This window comes from Charadrius vociferus, unplaced genomic scaffold, assembly GCF_000708025.1.
Source record: "Charadrius vociferus isolate BGI_N301 unplaced genomic scaffold, ASM70802v2 scaffold115, whole genome shotgun sequence".
NCBI lineage: Eukaryota > Metazoa > Chordata > Aves > Charadriiformes > Charadriidae > Charadrius > Charadrius vociferus.
The window spans coordinates 766,452-784,817 of NW_009648636.1; the positions used below are offsets into that span (position 1 = coordinate 766,452).

General features: G+C 41.1%; 1 protein-coding gene across 1 annotated transcript in view; it reads left to right on the forward strand.

The window, feature by feature from the left end:
* FBXO3 (F-box protein 3) overlaps window positions 1–13,801 on the forward strand; it is a 30,876-nt gene extending 17,075 nt beyond the window's left edge. The window contains exons 4-12 of the mRNA XM_009886292.1: window positions 994–1,157; window positions 1,985–2,099; window positions 4,683–4,887; window positions 6,486–6,531; window positions 8,779–8,863; window positions 9,717–9,839; window positions 10,296–10,411; window positions 10,807–10,997; window positions 12,691–13,801. Of these exons, the coding sequence (XP_009884594.1) occupies window positions 994–1,157; window positions 1,985–2,099; window positions 4,683–4,887; window positions 6,486–6,531; window positions 8,779–8,863; window positions 9,717–9,839; window positions 10,296–10,411; window positions 10,807–10,997; window positions 12,691–12,816 (1,171 nt within the window). The 3' untranslated portion in view covers window positions 12,817–13,801. The remainder of the gene's footprint in view (window positions 1–993; window positions 1,158–1,984; window positions 2,100–4,682; window positions 4,888–6,485; window positions 6,532–8,778; window positions 8,864–9,716; window positions 9,840–10,295; window positions 10,412–10,806; window positions 10,998–12,690) is intronic.
* Window positions 13,802–18,366: the final 4,565 nt, after the last annotated feature.

Genomic DNA, 18,366 nt, shown 5'->3' on the forward strand with positions numbered 1-18,366 from the left:
GGCTCTGGGGTTGGTTTCTGAGATGCTGGCTTCTCCATAGCAAGAAAAACTTAGTAATGAAGGCTGTAATTAATTTCTACAAATAACATTTGGAGGGTGAAAATGTGCTGAAACTTTTCTCACCTGCTGAGACGTAATTCACTTTGGGGTTTTATCCTTTGCCTTTTTGGTTTGGCATTAGTTTATCTAACTTCCCAGATTAAACTTAGTCTACTTTTTTCCCTCCTCTTCTTGAGCTCTTCTTCAAGAAGTAAACTCCTCTCCGTTGTAGAGCTAGAGAGATCTTAAAGGTGATGTGAAGACTTCTCACTGTTTAGATTTTTATTTAGGTGTACGAAGCTGTACTAAATCTTTTAGATTCAGCTTGCTGGTTGAAGGTTGAGGAGTTGGAATATATCCTAACACAAAGATGCAAGGGCTGCTACAATTTGGAAGCAAGCATCCTCTGTCATGTATTAGTCAGCACTGGTTTTGGCAGCCTGGCTTCCCATAGCCTGCTGTTGTGCCTGTGCTGAGTACTGCCTATGCAGTAATTCCTTAAGAAACTTAAGGAATTCTTCCCAGATCAGTGCACGGAGTTCTCATTTAACTCTCTGGTTTACTCCTTAATGCTTATTGGGTAAATGAAGCAGTTTGTGACTAATGTGATTTTTTTTTTTTTTTAAGGTCTTCTCGGTATATGTGTGAAACGTGATGTGAATTAGCTATTCACCAGTTTTAAGATTTAATAACAGACAGCACTCTGTTTAAAGGAATACTGTTTCTTAATTTTCCCCTGATACTAAGTACCCCAAATGTTTCCTAATTCTTTTCCAAGTTGCTGTTGAGTAGATACTGGAATTAATTGAGATTGTGTAGCTTCACGTGGCTCAAAGTGTTCCTGGCTTGATATTATGCACACTGTTTCTTCCAAATAACAAATATTAACTTCTTGGGTTTAGATGCCAAGTTTTTAGGATGGTATTTAAACTTACTTTCTTCATGTCCACCTAGAGAGGAAAAAAGTCAACGAAACCAGACCTGGAAAGCTGTCTTCATCAGTACCTACTGTGACCTAGGAAGATACATCCGGTACTATGCTACATTGAAAAAAGCCTGGGATGACCTCGAGAAATACTTAGGTCAGCGGTGTCCTCGGATGATTGGTTCTTTGAAAGGTACGGTGTAATACCTGCCATCTCTAGTAGGCTAAAAAGTTTTAACTGGGACTTAGTCAGCTAATGGCAATATTGTGAGGAAAAGGTTCATTTCACTTTATAAATACTTTCCGCTTAAGTCAGGCCTGTTGAGATTTTGTTGGGTGGAGATTGGTGCTGTATTAAGTAATCAGTTAATGTAATCAACTTCTTTTCTAATTTGTGTAGTAATCATTTTGTGCCACCTAGCATTCAGTAAAGTCACCAAATATTGACTTGAGTCCATGTTCATTTGATCCAAAGTACTGAGAATTTCCATGCTTTATATTTGAAATACTTGATTTTTAGTAATTCTGGCCACTAGCATGAATTTAACTAGGGGAAGATTCTTGAGACTGTGCTAGTAGGCAGCTGTGTTCTAAAGTTGAACCGAATTTATATTGCTTTCATATGCCTGTTAGTTCACTTTCTCTGAAATAAGTGGCAAAATACTTTGAAATATATATTCCTTTTGTGATAACATAAACAAAAAAAAAATCCATAATGCTAAAGTTGCTGGAACTACTTAAAATTCTCTTTGGCAGTTGAAAACATGCTGTTATGTCTGGAATGTAGCTAGTTTTTGCCTTATTTCTAGCCATGCAGCTCTGATGAAATGATGTGAAATAAAATTTTGAAGAAGAGGTCTTAACACAAATTCTATTATTCACCTTTGTCAGGAGCAGCATATTGGGCACTTGGGGGCAGAGTAGTGAAGCAGCATTAAATCAGAGAGTTTCAGAGGAGCAGCAGTTCTTGATTCCACCTCCAAAGCTGCCACTTAATACTCTGTTTCTTTTTGTACACAGAGAGTGTGCGGGAGGAAGATCTAGATGCTGTGGAAGCACAAATAGGTTGCAAACTCCCTGATGACTATCGATGTTCATTTCGTATTCACAATGGACAGAAGCTAGTGGTTCCTGGGTAAGGAGTGAAAACTACATACCAAGTTATTGATTCCTTTTGTATTTCGTGAATACTTTATTTATTAAAGAGGGAAAATGTCTGCTGAACAGAATAGGTGAAGCATTAAACATATTGTAACTGAGTGACTGCTTGAAGTGACACTTCTGGAATTGGCTATCTTCTAGTCTCAGAAGCAATTAAAAACACGGTGTAGATTTCTCATTGCTCAAATTACTCTTACACTTCAGTCCTTTTTCCTAGTAAAAACCTTTCTCTTTTTGTTGTAATAACTAAAACTTCCCACTGTTAGACTTCTAATCATACCACTGCAAGTTGCTCCCCTGAAGTTTTGCTTTGTATTACATAAGTAAATTAGCTTCTTGCACTCTTCAGGTTTCATTATTTAATAACTTTTTTCTTTAAAATAGTTAGGGAATAACTTTCAAACCAGGTAGTGATTTAAAGTAGAATCAAAATGTCAGTTCTGCAAATTAGATTTTCTCAGTAGAAGATTTTACAATTTTATGCAGTTTCAGCAATTAAAAACCCCTTTTACATCAAGGTTAGAAGGCAAATGACCAAACGTACTTTCTTATTTTCCAGCTATAGAAAAAGTTTGCAGGTCGGCACTTGATGAAGTGCCGCGAACATCAGTTAGAAAGCTGGGGCAAATCATTGCAGTGTCTGTAGGGGGCAGTGCCTTCACTAGTAAAGAAGGGGCAGCTTCCTCCAATTCTAGTGCTGGGTGTGCAGGAGAGATATGGGAAACGGTTTTATGGAACCATAAGGATGACTTCTAGTTCTGGTTCTTTTCCAGGAGAGCCTTTTTTTAGAGAGGAGATAGGTGCCCTAGTTCTGTAGACTTCAAGTGGAGCCCTGCAGCTTGCGTGCTTCCTGCTCTTCCCACTATTTCACTCCCACAAAGCCTCTGCTGTGGTGATGTGCCTCTGGAAGGGCTGCAGGAGCAGACATATGCCTTTGGGCATACTTTTCAGCTTGAACGACTGCCAGTGGGCTGTGGTCCATCGCTGTGCCCTCAAAGCGAGGGCCTGAGCCCTACACACAGGTTGACAAATCTTTTTGGTGGAGCGCTGGCTGGGCGACTATTCAGGTCTGACATGTGGGACCCTGGAGCGAGAAAGGCCGCCACGCTGCTAGTGGAAGGTGTGGTCTTACTGTTGGGGACAGGCTTGCTTTCTTTGTGGGAGATGAATACCGGAAGGGTCAGGAGTAGGTGTTGGAAGTCTATGCAGCAAGTTGTTTGCATGTTAGGTCAGAAATAGAGGAGATTTAGGACTAGTTGTCATTGTTAGATGCTTCAGATTTCTGTGTCTGGATGTTAGCATTGCTTTTCAAATTGTAGAATGTGCTAATTCCAGGTGAGACTGCATAAGGAAAAAGAGGAATGGAACCTGTTGCCCAGGATGGGAGCAGCTTATGTCATGCTGACATGTGGCAGCTTGCACCTGAGTCACTGCTTTCATAACATCAGTAAAAGCTTAGCATCTGGAAGAGCTTACATCTGAGAACATCAGTGAAAGGCAAATTAGAAGGGAATATGGGTGGGGAGGTGTGCATTACAGGTTTGTGTACTCTTCTTATTGCAAAACACACTGCTGTAGTGTGTGCCCTTGTTGATTACTCTGATCATGTTACCCCTTTTCATCATTCTTCCATTGTCTGCCCCTTTATTACATTGAGTGTAGTTTGCTTGGGCTTTTTTTCACCCTAGCTCTCATCTAGCCCAACATTCATATCAATGTTAATTTTAGCTTCTGATGCTCACCTCCATTCCTCATCTTTTAGATATCTTAGATTAGTATGACACTTTTCCAAATTTATATATCCTTTTGTTATGTATAGAGAGGTTCCTTTTACTGTCTTCAATGTCACATCCTCATTGTCAAAAACAAACAAATAAAAATTCCCATTCTTGGCTGTGATGCTTGCAAAAAGCTAGAGGAAAAAATTTGAAACAGTTGATGGCCTTGCCAGGCCATGCTGATAGATATTGTCTCATTCTTTCCTTGTACGTCTCTTTCCTTGTGTCTGTAGGCCTTAGTTTTTATACTGGGATTATAATCTCGCTGACTAAACAGTTATTTTCCTTGTTCACTTCTCAACCTTTTCTGCAGAGCATATAGACCACCTTGCTCACTGTAGTTTTGATCAATGACTGTTACTATGGCAGCTTGGTATTCTAATTGAAAAAGCATAGATGCTTTGATAGTAGTCAAATGAACTTGCACAAAACTCGAGATATGGAGCACTGGTTATTATATGATGCTACTATAGAAAGCTGTGTCAGCTGTGAACGGCTTCTTTGAAGTAGTTGCAGGCATGATGGGTGTCATCAACACAGTTTAAAATGGTGCTTTGAGATGCACAAAACATACAAGGAAGTGTTTATCCTAGAGTCATCAAGCTTCCCTTTGTGAAGTTTGATGTTGTGAACTGATAACCTAGATGAAGTCTAACACCCAGGTGCTCATCTAAGTCTAATATGCATCTAGAGCATTAATAGAATCAATGCATAGAAATCATTGCGTTGTGAGTTGTGCCTTTTGTTTATCTTTCCTTTTTGTGTTGTTGTCTGTGAAGTTTGATGGGAAGCATGGCACTGTCGAACCACTACCGCTCTGAAGACTTGTTGGATATCGACACAGCGGCTGGAGGTTTTCAGCAGCGGCTAGGTCTGAAACAATGCCTTCCTCTTACTTTTTGCATTCATACTGGCCTGAGTCAATACATGGCCCTGGAGAGTGTGGAGGGACGAAATAAATACGAGATCTTCTATCAATGTCCAGTAAGGAAGATATGTTTATACTTGTGAATGTACTTTTCTAATGATTGATGGTGCCCCTTTGCATGTTGTCAGATACCTGAAATATTTTACATAGCATAAGGTGAATACTAAGAGATCGTAATTAGTTTGTTACTTGCCCCTGAATTGCCATCTGGTTTTCATCAAAGCCCACAAGTGGAATGGTGAGTAAGTGAAAGAAATTTACATGAAGTTGTTAATGGCTAACGCCATTTCTATAGGTTCATGATAGTGGATAACATTCATCCTTATTGGAAAGTATTATTTTAATGTGTTCAATCTATGGCAGGTATATACTCTTGTCCCTGATTCCATAAGGAAGAAAAGCTTCTCCATTATGGAGGATCAGCATCTGTTTATATCTCCTCCCCCAGATATGTTAAATGTAAACTTACTGCAATAAATAATACCCTCTGGATTGTAAGCAAAACTTACTCTCCAGTGAAAGAACACATTACTCTTGAGCAGCTCCTTTGTAGAACATAATTAAGTATTTTTCATAATTCTTACAGCAGTAGTATTTTAAGATAGCCATATTGTTGGTAGTAAAGCTTAAGGATATTATACCTAACAAGCTTTTAGCCTGCCCTCTCCTTACCCATGCCCTGACAACCTCTCCACCCCAAAAAGAAAGCAGCATGAGTAAAGAGTGTTTCTTTAAAAAAAAAAAAATAATGGGGATCTTCATCCTGCTATGAAGTTCCTGGCCGTTTGCTTTCAAAGAATGTAGCAATGAGATTTTTAGGGAATACCTTGATCATGGATCACTTGAAGGATGTTAAGATCCCTCTTTGTATTATGCTGAGCATTTAAACCTTCTGGATAACACTTGGGAACTTGGAAGGTTGCTTACTTATATTTTGGTTCCTCTGTGGACAGCGCTGCATGTTGCAGGGGAGAATGTGGTAGCACAGGAGCTGGGATTGTTTAGCCTGGAGCAAAGAAGGCTCAGGGGAATCTTACCAATGTTTATCTGATAGCCGGGCATAGAGAAGTTCGAGCTAGTCTCTTCTCAGTGGTGCCTGCCCAATGACAGAAGAGGGGGCAGTGCGCACAAGCTGAAACACAGGAACCTTGATCTGGACATACACAAAGAGGTTTTTGCTGTGAGTGTGGTGAAACACTGGAACAGATTGCCCAGGGAGCTTGTGTAGTCTCCGTCCTTGGACGGGACATCATACTGGGCAACCTGCTCTAGCTAACCCTGCCTCAAGGAGAGGAGTTGGACTGTTCATCTCCAGAGATCTCTTACAACCTCAGCTATTCTGTGCTTCTATTCTAAGGCAATATTTTGTGGGCCTCACTTCTTGATCCATTACATCTGATTTTATATGCATGAGCCTTAGTGGAATGTTCAAGCTGCGTATTCAGTCATCACGTGAGCACTCATGGGGAGAGGCATGTGTGTTTTATTTATTTTTATATCTGACTGGGAGTATAATGATGTATTAAACAGCCAGATTTTAGGTTTAGTGAATAGAGGGAAAGTGTTGCCTTTGTTATATTTCAAGTGTTGAATTTTAACCTTGGAAGTCTAATGCCCTCCTTCTAATACATCCATAACCCTCTTTCCCTTTTAGGACCAAATGGCTCGCAATCCATCTGCTATTGATATGTTCATCACAGGTAACACATTTGATTAAAACATTTTGCAGGATATTTTATTGCGCCGTTTAGAAAATGCATGTCAGTATGACTTGAACAAAGCAAGCATTCCAAATTTTCTGTGTTACGTGGAAGAGTCAAACCCGCTTTAAAACGCCAGCGGTTACGTGAAATGAGATGCAAGCTTTCTCTATTAAAGCTTGTCCTTCTGTGTGTCGCGTATACAAATCATTCAGTGTCCTAACCTGTCTAACAAGATGAGCAAAACCTTTAACTTAGCTATCATGGGGGTGATGTAAGCAGTTATTAAGTACAGCACCCAAGTGGACAGAAAGATTACTTTTTTTCCCCCCTCGAAGTTTTCACAGCCGTGTTGGAAGTTGAAAATATTTTGTGTCCAATCTAATTAACTATAAACATAGCTGCAGAAGAAAACCTTTCTGGATTTTTCATCTGCCTCATTGCTTTGTTCAAAGGATAAAGGAGGGAAGGGGTAAACTGTGTAATAGTTGTTTGGTTATGTAGTAATCTGTTGTGATCATCTGTCTGACATGTACATTGGCTGGAACAGTGTTTCCATTATTTCTTTTTGTTAATCTACTGGAATCTGGTAATTGTGTCTGTATCTAAATTAATTCCTTTCAGTGGGAAAGCAGATGTGTAATAAACGGCATCAAAATTAATATTAAAATTTAATCTTGCACATTTCTTAAGAAACATGTGTTCACATTTCTTAAGAAATATGTGTTAATATTACAGTGAGACCACATTAGGCAATGTTATACCATTGCTGGTTTGGGTTGAAGGTAATTAAACTCTTAGCCACGCTAATTTAGGAAACCTTTCAATGTACTGATTAATTCTATGAACTGATTTCCGTGTGAAGTAGTCAGCCTGCTGTCTGTATTACAAAGGTCACTGCAGAATGCGTTGTGTGCTTTAGAACAATCATAGGAAAGATGTAGCAAAAGCTCAGGAGTTTGGTTACGTGCTTCTCTTCACCTGAGGATGTAATACTTCAAAGCTACTCTATGGGGAATTGGTGTTGCTGCTTTTATGGAATTAAGTCAACGGTGAAGTGATCTGACATCATATTGAAGTGTATTCCGCTTGGCTGAAGGGGTTAATCTTGACTTACCGCAGAGTGGAGTGAGTTTCATAAACTGCATTTGTCTTGTCACTTTGAACATGGCAGAGTCCACTCTCTCCATTCAGAATGACTTTATACAAGGTTTGCATTTTGTGGATTAGTGGTAGAAAGGAGGATAATAAACTTAGAGTTCCTTAGATTTCCAAAAGATCAAAGGACACTACACGTAGCTCTTGCTGAAAGGAAGAAGTGGTAAGTACACTTAATCTAACAGGAGTGGTGGTACTTGATAACATGTCAGTGAAGGCGATGATAATGATTTCTTAGTATTTCAGCTTAAATCCAGTTTTGTATCAGTAATACTGACACATAATTGAAGAACTCTGTACTTTTCAATTGCACTTCATATTGCAATGCTTGGAAGATTTACGGCTGGAAAATTCTTTTATGGAGAGCCAGTATCTCTTGTCTGAAACTCTATTCTTTGAGAGTTGAATGTGACAGCTTGACTGTCTACTTAGAAATCAAGCTGTTCCTAATTAATGGCTGTAGGTGTATGAAAAGCTGTTCTCAGACAATGGCTGTAAGTGCATGAAAATCCCAGGTTCTTTGGAATGACATACAGCCTTAGTCTTCTGGGTTTGTAGCAGGAGCGTGGAGCATGTCTCTTTACCCCTGTTTTTAAGGAGCATGAAATTCTGCAACTTGCTGGTGTGTAACTCTGTTCGTATGGAAACCTGTGTATCAAAACTAAATCCATAAATCCACCAGCGGGCTTGCATGCCTCTTGTAGGTGGAATAGCTGGAATTAGCTATACAGGTAGTATAGGCCACTATACTTGTCGTCTTTCCTGGTCATAGCAGAAGAGTCATGAGCAGGAAACTAGACGATGGGAGATACCAGCATTTGAAGACCGTGATTATAATGTGAAATACTTAGCTTAGAGACTCTTTGTTTGCTGTGAACATGCACCCTTAACTCTTAGTTCTTGGTTGGATTCTCCAAATGATCTTTGTTGGTAGAATGGACTGGAATGTGGACTGACTCAGCTAAGTAAGTCCAAAAGTTTATTAAAAAATATTCAAAGCTTTAAACTGTTTCCTTGAAATATTTATTGGAATGAGCTTAGTGGTAAATTTGCCTGGTTTTATGACTACTTTTCTTCTTTGGCATCTAGGTACATCTTACTTGGAATGGTTTACATCCTATGTAAACAAAGTTGTAACTGGTGGTTATCCTATCATCAGAGACCAGATTTTCAGGTATTGTGACTGGGATTTATAACCTCACTGCAAGGTTTTGATGCTTCTTTCAGAATGCAGACCTCTTTCCATGTACTTACAGGAGTCTTATAAAAAAGCTGATGGTGGAGAGAGGAGAAAGGACATGAAACTTACTGCAGATAAAGCTGTAAAGCAGAATACTTAAAGAAACTTTTTTTTTTTTTTACTAGAAGCTTCAGAGTTTGTAACTTTGTGTTAACGGGACTGAAATTTTGCATTATAACTGATCTGAAGCTTAGCTAACAGCATAATATTTATTCTGCTTGCTATGAGTGTGCTGCAGCTGCAGGACTGGCCTTAGTTATTAAAAAAGCAATTGTTTCAGTTAACTGGTCTCTAAAATAACACTGCTGAATTTGTAAATAAGCAGAACCTTTCTGGTGTTTGAATCTCCATGCGGTTTTTATTTCTTCTAAGTATAAGCAAGAACCTTAATTCTGTCAAACTGAGATGCTATAGAACAGAGTTCCTGATCTGTAAATTAATTTGCTGTAGGAGTTGCTAGTTTTTGTTTTTTAAATAGCATAATGACACATCTTTATTAAACAAGTGTGTTTTAATTGACTTCAGATCAAATTATACACCCACCTTAATGCAAGCATTAATGGAGGTACAAAGAGATCCATAGCTGTAGGAGTTCAGGTCATGGGGAAGTATAGATCATGAAGACACTGCATACATCCTTTCTTTAAATGCCAAATGACAAATAAGAATTACCTTTAACCTAGCACCACAGTGCTCTTATTAGTAATTAACTGATCACTTCACGTGTTTAGTTTTCTGTATTGAATGTACACAGCTATTTGCTGAGTTAATGTTTTCCTTTCTGTAGGTATGTGCATGATAAAGAATGTGTTGCTACCACAGGAGATATTACTGTTTCTGTGTCCACATCTTTTCTACCTGAACTCAGTTCTGTACATCCACCGCATTATTTCTTCACTTACAGAATCAGGTAAAAATAACAACTGGATTAACTCTTACAACACAGGAAAGACCTATGTAATGTTCAAAGCATCAGTTGTTGCAAATGTATGGACAGCATTCATAAATGTACTAAAATGAATAGGATGTGCTCAACATGCTGTACTTTTTAATAAAAAAATACTCAATCATTAGGACACCTGGTCAGGTATGCAAAGTACTGGTCAAATTGGTAATTGGTGAAGTACAGTGATAGGTGAGGGAAAGAAGTTACTCATAACTTGTGATTTAGAAAGAGGCAAATAACAATAGATAGTGAAGCGGAAGGCACGGAGATGGATCCCAACAACTGATCCAGTATACTTTGCCTTAGGGTTTTATTTTTTTTGCCCAGTCTACTTGGAGAGAGATCCTGAGGATACTAAACCGTTTCTTAAAATGTACAAAAGTAGTTAGATAACCATGAAATACACTGTTTGGCTTCCAGAATTGAAATGTCCAAAGATGCTCTTCCTGAGAAGGCTTGTCAGCTGGACAGTCGATACTGGAGAATAACAAATGCCAAAGGTGATGTAGAAGAAGTTCAGGGTCCTGGAGTAGTTGGTAAGTAAAAGATTGCTTTTACGAACCCAATAGAGAGAGTGGTTTTGTATTTAATGTGCATGTTGTGAAAGTTACATTATTAGCTGTTCATCATGGTGACAGAGGGTAGTAGTTGTATGGTTCGTATCAAAATAATTTTGCTGTTGAAAGAAAGAGATACCTATCTATCTGTTTTGTCTTTAAAGTCATTTTGCAAGGGATGTCTGAACATCCTGATAGTTAGCCGCTCTTCAGTTAGTTTTTTAACATCAATAATGCCTGAGAATCATTTATGCATCCACTGGAATATAAAACGACCTGCCTGAATACGTTCTGGAGTGCAAGTGCTTTAGCAAACTGCTAAATTGTAGTTCTACTTCAGTCCTTACTATTGTGATCTAATTTTTTACCAACAGGGGAGTTTCCAATTATCAGTCCAGGCAGAGTCTATGAATATACCAGCTGTACTACGTTTTCCACAACATCTGGATATATGGAGGGGTATTACACCTTCCATTGCCTCTACTACAAGGACAAATTCTTTAACGTCACAATTCCCAGATTTCATATGGTGTGTCCGACGTTCAAGGTGTCTACAGCACGAATGGTAAGCGCAGATGCAGTTGTGTTTATCCTAGATTATTTTTTCCCTGACCTCCTGTTTTCTGAGAACACTTGGATTAATTTTAATAGGACAGTGTAACTGTGTGTTTAAACTCCAATGTCATGTCTCTTTTCAGTTTTGATTCTTTTCTTGAAAATCACTCTTTTTCAGAACCATTTCTCAAAAACAATAAAAGTTGAAAAGTATCACTCAGTCGGAGACTTTGGCAATTCCCATTATATGAATTCTTTTCAGCTTCTGGAATGTCTATCGATAAGAAAACACTTCCGGTGCAAAAATTACAGTACTGAATAGCATTCAGATTGGTAACTCCATACAAAACATGGTCCAATTAAGACTAAGTCTGGCAACTGTAGTAATCTTTGTAGACAGTTCGTACATTGGTACAGCCATGTATCCGCATTCCTTCGACGTGTAATGCTACCAGTTTAATTAAAGACCCTTGGCCCTGGCTTTCATAGGACGCCGTATGTGGCTATGAGTCTCCCTCCTCAGGTCCTCATGTCTGTCTGGTACCAAGGTCAGACCCAGTTGTACCGGTGAGATCAGGGGCCCTATGGGTTCTCGACAGAGGTAGAACACGACTATTCTGTTGTGCTGTGTCTGAAGACACCTGCCTCTCAGGATGCACAGAAATATATCTATGTCTGTCTGTTCAGGACGTATTTCAGAGTTCTTAATTTGTACCTGGAAACATGGCATTTCGTTAGCTGTTGGGATTTCATCATTCTTTTAAATATTCCACCTTGGTATGCCCACACTCGTCTGTTTTAGCCGTAATAGCATATCTGCTTTCTTCAACAAGGAAAGTTTCAGTTAATGACTACTTAAAAATGATAGCAGGCCGTATGATGTTCATTGGTCCTCACTGAAAGTGCATTTCATGAAGTCACTTAGTGACTTTGCAAATCAGTAAGCTATTTAGCTGACTGTTAATTACAACATAGTTTTAGTTTGGAGATTGCGGGTGAACCGTGTAATTTCTCCCTTTGGCATGTTTAGAAAAGAATGCACTATTTAATGTGTCGCTAGCATAGCCCTTATTTAGTGACTAATTCAGGTAGAACTTGAAAGGTTTTGTGTGAGCATCAAGTCTTTCCTCGAGGGCAGACATCTACTTGGACACTTTCTCACATTTTTCCAGGGATTTAAGACACTGATTCAGTATCTCTAACAGGAAGTGCCAGCAGATGTCGTGCTTCTAACAGAAAATGGCATCTCTTAACTCGTGCTCACATTTATGAGAGTTGTAACCTCCCTCCATTCAGCTGACTGTAAAACTAATTTGCTTTTCTCTTTTGCTCTACCTCTGTTTTAAAGGTAGGAATGACCTTTTGTTTTTAAACTACTTTTATTAAAAAAGCAACATAAGCTGCCGAGACAATTGGTACAGCTAAGATACTGAATTGTGGCTTTACATAGTTGTACATATGAAATAACGAAGGCTAATTGATACTGATGGAGTTAAAGGTCAAGTAGTTTGGCAAAATGATCTCTCTTGCAAACTGAACTTTGTAATTGTAAGGAGCTGGGTTTAGGACATAGAGTACGATGTCTGCTCCAGCTATTCGATGTGATAACACAGACTTCAGATTCCTCTAGGTAATTGTTAATGCTTTCTTAGAACTAGCTGGAAGAGAAGATTTTACTTAAATATGGATGTGTTTTGTATTAGGAAACAAATCATAATGAATATGCAGTGGATGAAGACGAAGATTCCACAGACACTGACGAATACGAAGATCGACGTAGAGTGTTGGACATTCCTGCGCCTTCTGGACGCTGCCCACGTCATACCTGATGGGATTTTTTTCGAAATAAACTGTTTTCAGAAGCTGAACTCTTTGGGGCTAGTGCATAAGAATATTTCTGACTATTGTAAATGAACTTTCTGTTGCACATCAGGGCAACTAGCATGAATGTTGGTGCCAGTTCTAATATTCATCAGAGTATAACTTCTTTTTTTCCTGGTTTGGAAGTGGGGAGGGGTCTTGGGGGGGCAGGGGGAGGGAGGGAGGGAGAGGAAGAGAAAGGTGTTTGGGCTTTGTTCACCTTTTTCCGAAGTGCGAAACAGCTTGATAGTCCGAGGTAATCATATCTTACATTTTTAAACTATTGCCTATTTATGATCATATTGCAAATATGGTGTGGGGATTTGTTTTTATACGAGCATTTAAAATTAGCAATAGACAAGATGGCAAAAAAAGGTGCATACTATTGTCCTTTCTCATGAGTTTCTACTCTTGATAACTCCTGCTAAGAATGAAACTTGCAATTTGGTCTGTGTGTCTATTTGGGTGAGATCAGGTGCTCTTAAGCTCTTTTTTTTTATTAACATAGAAGTACCAGATAATTCTGGTCATCAAACTCATAAATTAGGAATGAAACTGGCCTTATTTTTAGACAATCTGTCTTTCAGCTTAATTTTATGCGAAGTGACTCTGATTGGATAATGCCTTTTGGAATGTAGTGTACATGCATAATCTGCCACTCGGTAACCAAGAAATTTCTCAATGACTACAAAGTATGAATTTGTAAATAAGTTTTGAGTTTTTTTCTTTATATGATGTTTGCTGTTCAGACTTTGTCATAGCTGACAAATTTATGTCGAAGTATCATGTTCCCCTAAATCCACTATGGATTTTTGTAACTACGCCTGAATTAAAAAAAGAAAAAAAAAAAATAGGGAGCCTGACAGAATACCGGATGATTAGAAACTTTATATTTAAAGAAGTATCTGTTTGCTTTATCACTTTTATTTTGTTTCCATTGTCATTAATAAACAACTTAACTGCCTCTTCTGCTCTGAAGTGCTACATGGGACTCTTCTTGCCAAGACTTGAGCAGTAATTGTGCAACTAGCGGGGCTGTAGGCAGTTCCTCTTTCTGACATCCAGAATTTGTAGCTCTTGTGAGGAAAACCAGTATATTGTGGTTCCAACTGAATGTTTCTGTTGTTGACTCATAGAGGCTCATAGAGGAGGCCTGGCTTTTTTACAAGTCATGGTATCAGATTCTCTATGTGGTCATCTTTAGCATCACACAGCGTTTGGATCTTCCACGATGGTACAAGGTAGAAAACCAAACATTCAGTATGACCCCTACATCGGTCCTTCAGGTTAAACATCTAGAGAAGCAAAAAAACTTGTGTTGGCTGTCACAGAAGTCTGAACAGCAGCGTGAACGTCTGGAGAGGTTTAAAAGCGTTTGCATTTTGAGGATTCCTCAGTATTAACTGTGAGGGGAAAAATGTGATGTTTGTGGAGTAGTGCTTTTTCTTAACAGAAATTTCATCGTCTATTAAAAGGATGAGCGAAGAGGGGATTGAGTGGAACTAGAACTTACTGCGGTGCTGTGAGTCTGTTGTGTGTTTTTAAGGACAGATAACTCTCACGGTCGGAGGCTTTGTGCTCTACCAGGGTCTGTATGTTCTAGTTAAGCGATATCAGCGCAAGGTCATAAGGCTCTACAGAAACACTTCCCAACTCGGGTTGATCTTACTCCTCTCCGGGAGCGGCTCTCCCCTGGCTTGTTAAAGAGGAACTGTAATTATTGCTTACCGTAGAAGAAGCCAGGAGAGAGGACAATGCGATTCTGTCGGCTGCTGAGCGCTGCGATCTGAGGGTTTGAGGCCTCTCCCCCGAGCACAGCTGGTGGTCACAGGACTCCTGCGACCCGTGTGTGTGTGAAGTGAAGATCACTGGGTAGGGGGAATGGTGTGCTGCTGTTATTGTACCAAACATGGATGTATTTGTAACAGGAAAACGGTTGTTCCATTGCTTCAGGCAGCTATTTTAGCACATGGCATATTGCCTGAAGTCACCAGATGCAGTGTTGCCGCAAGCGTTGTAACTCTTCATTATGTGCGTTTGCAGTAGGGCTTAATGCCAGTGGTTCTCCTCACCCCACCCAAAACTAGAGCTATACCAGATTGGTATGAGAGGTGAAGTGGACAAGACCATTGAAGAAAACAAGGAACCGGTTATGTTGCCAGCGCTTCTGGACCACAGAAATCTTCGCTGAGGAAGCAGGAGAGAACTGGTTGTCAAGATCGCGCTTCAGAAGACAGCAGGTCCCCAGGGCTCCAACTGATCCCGCCGGTGGGTGTTGGGTAGGTGCACTGGGAACTGCCAGTATGGTGCACCCAACCGCTAAACGCTTCCTGTGGTGGTTACCATTGTGCAATATGCACACGCGGATTATAACATATATATCTCATTCCCTTTGGCCACCGTCCTTCAGGTCTGGCCTGAAGTTCTATCAGCTTCTCCAGACTCAGATCCTGACTGTTTGATATTGCTGCTTGGCTGGGACTTCTCCTGTCAAGGTCAAATAAGCCTTGTGGAACATCTATGGGTAAAAACCCAGTGCATCCAACGTAAATCTGGAACTAGGCTAGTCCTCCTTTTGTACATGGAAAAGGTCTACACTGACAGTCATCTTGTTATTGCGCTGTAAGATTCCTTCAGCGTTTTTGTGGGCTGTTGCCGACTGCAGAGTTTAATGGAGAGAACCTTTGGCCACCATTTCTTTGCTGGGATTGCATCATGCGAGAGAAAAACAAGTGGTGTGCCAGCTAGTGGGGAGAAAACCCAAACAACCATACAAAAGCGGCTGTGCAAGTTATTCCAGTGCTGGATATTTATTTTTTTTTCTGTCACTGTTTAATTTCTCATCATCTGTGCAAAGAATGTAAGGTGGAAAATTCAGGCCAAGTTGGAAATACCATTTTTCTGTGACGATACAGACACATTTATCCTCTGTGTGGGGGACTGTTCCCAGGTTTTGGGAAGGGAAAATAGGTAAATGTTCAGCTATGGCTGACGTTCCTTGTTCCCAGTTCCTTATTGCAAAATTTTCTGAGTGAATTAATTGTAAAATAGTTTGGGTTGGAAGGGACCTTAAAGCTCATCTAGTTCCGCCTCCCTGCCCTGGGCAGGGACGCCGCCCCCCAGCCCAGGTTGCTCCAAGCCCCGTCCAACCTGGCCTTGAACACCTCCAGGGATGGGGCAGCCACAGATTCTCAGGGCAGCCTGTGCCAGTCCCTCACCACCCTCACAGTGGAGAATTTCTTCCTGATATCTCATCTAAATCTCCCCTTTTTCAGTGTAAGACTGTCCCCCCTTATCCTATGGCTCCCCTCCCTGATCCAGAGTCCTTCCCCAGCTCTCCTGGAGCCCCCTGTGTTGTTCCAAATCTGGGTTATTCACCTGGGTGTGAGGAGCTGATGCACATGCACAGAGTCAAGATATTTATTTGAGGTCTGCGCAGAGACGGGTGCTGGGTGGAAACCCCACAAAGCTAGCACACCTTGGCTTAATCATCATAAGCTTTTATATTTTACAAAAATCGACTAATTATCATGCTACCTTTATCACTGGCAATTCATGATTTCACAATAAGCTCCTGTTGGCTACTTGTATTCTCTTTTTGAATTAAAGGTATAGTACATTCCCAAATCACTACGCATGCTCAGTGAGTAGGGATCTCCTCTAGGAGGCCTATAGCTGAAGATTTGGAGGTGTCATTTTTACATTACAATGAGCTAAGTTCACCTAAAGGACACGTACTTTTTATTGTCAACACTTTGTAACAACCTTGTGGCTTTAAGGGAATGCCTCAGTTTTCCCAAGTTAGGTTCCTTGTGTCTTTTTGCTATCTACAGGCTGATACAACACATATTGGATTGGATTGCCCAAGGTCTTGTCTTCCTAAGCAACCTCTGATCTGCTTTGCCTTCGTCACCTTTAGGCACTGGAAGGGGCTCTGAGGTCTCCCCGGAGCCTTCTCTTCCCCAGGCTGAACCCCCCCAACTCTCCCAGCCTGTCCTCCCAGCAGAGGGGCTCCAGCCCTCGCAGCATCTCCGGGGCCTCCTCTGGCCCCGCTCCAACAGGTCCACGTCCTTCTTGTGTTGGTGGCCCCCGAGCTGGAGGCAGCACTGCAGGGGGGCTCTCCTCAGAGCAGAGCAGAGGGGCAGAACCCCCTCCCTCGCCCTGCTGGTGGCGCTGCTGGGGATGCAGCCCGCGATGCTGGGGGCTTTCTGGGATGTGCATGCACATTGCCATTAATCAATAAATTAAGGGATTAACTAATAAATTAAGGGATTTTTTATATCAAGTCTTAATTGAGTGGATTCTCATTTAATCAGTTGCATACAATAACACACAAGCACCTTACTCTCATGTCCCTTTGCTTTTATTTATGGCTTAAACAGAGACAAGATCTTAAAGACATTTCTAAGATCCTATTCTGAGCTGGCTGATAATCGTCTTAACTACTGTGACACACCAACAGAATCTGATTTAAGTTTGGAGTGATTTGGAGTTTACTTTAGGTTTAACAAATGAATTGGCAGTTATGCTGTGGTAACAAAAATAAATCCAGAATACCTTTTAAAATACTACTGCTCGTTACAGGTATTTCATACTGTAATCAAGTACCATTTATTTAACCGCAAGTGGGGCTGCATGACAGGCATGCGTTAGGAACAAAGTGTTTGAGGATGAGGAGTGTTTGATTGTGGTCCTGCTTATCCCATTTGCTTATTCCATTGCTCCATCCACCCAAGAAGCTGGAGGATGTTTGTTAATGGTTGGACTGGGTGAGCAGGTTGAGGGAGGTGATTCTACCCCTCTGCTCCACTCTTGTGAGATGCCCCTGTAGTGCTGCCTCCAGCTTTGGAGTCTTCAGCACAAGAAGGACATGGACCTGTTGGAGCAGGTCCAGAGGAGGCCACAAAGATGCCCCGAGGGCTGGAGCCCCTCTGCTGGGAGGACAGGCTGAGAGAGTGTGGGGGGGTTCAGCCTGGAGAAGAGAAGGCTCCGGGGAGATCTTAGAGCCCCTTCCGGTGCCTAAAGGGGCTCCAGGAGAGCTGGGGAGGGACTCTGGATCAGGGAGCGGAGCCATAGGATGAGGGGGAATGGTTTTAAACTGGAAGAGGGGAGATTTAGATTAGATATTAGAAGAAATTCTCCACTGTGAGGGTGGTGAGGCAGTGGCGCAGGTTGCCCCGAGAATCTGTGGCTGCCCCATCCCTGGAGGTGTTCAAGGCCAGCACCTCTCATGGTGGCCCTGTGACCTCCTCCCAGCCACCTTTGGAACCCCAATTTCTGCACGTAGAAAGGAAGTGCTGCGCATCAAGTGCAGGTTTCACCGCTGGGGTAGAAACGAAGCACAGGACCGCTGCCCTTAACGCCGGTTGTGTGTGTGTGTGGGGGAAATCCCTCCTCCCACCCATCCACCCCCATGAAAACTCAGCAGAGAGCATATACGTCGTGTCTATAGGGCCGAGATGCGTTCCTTAAAGTTTCCGTGGCCCTGGATCAGCCTTGCGCAGGGGAGGATCGCTCAT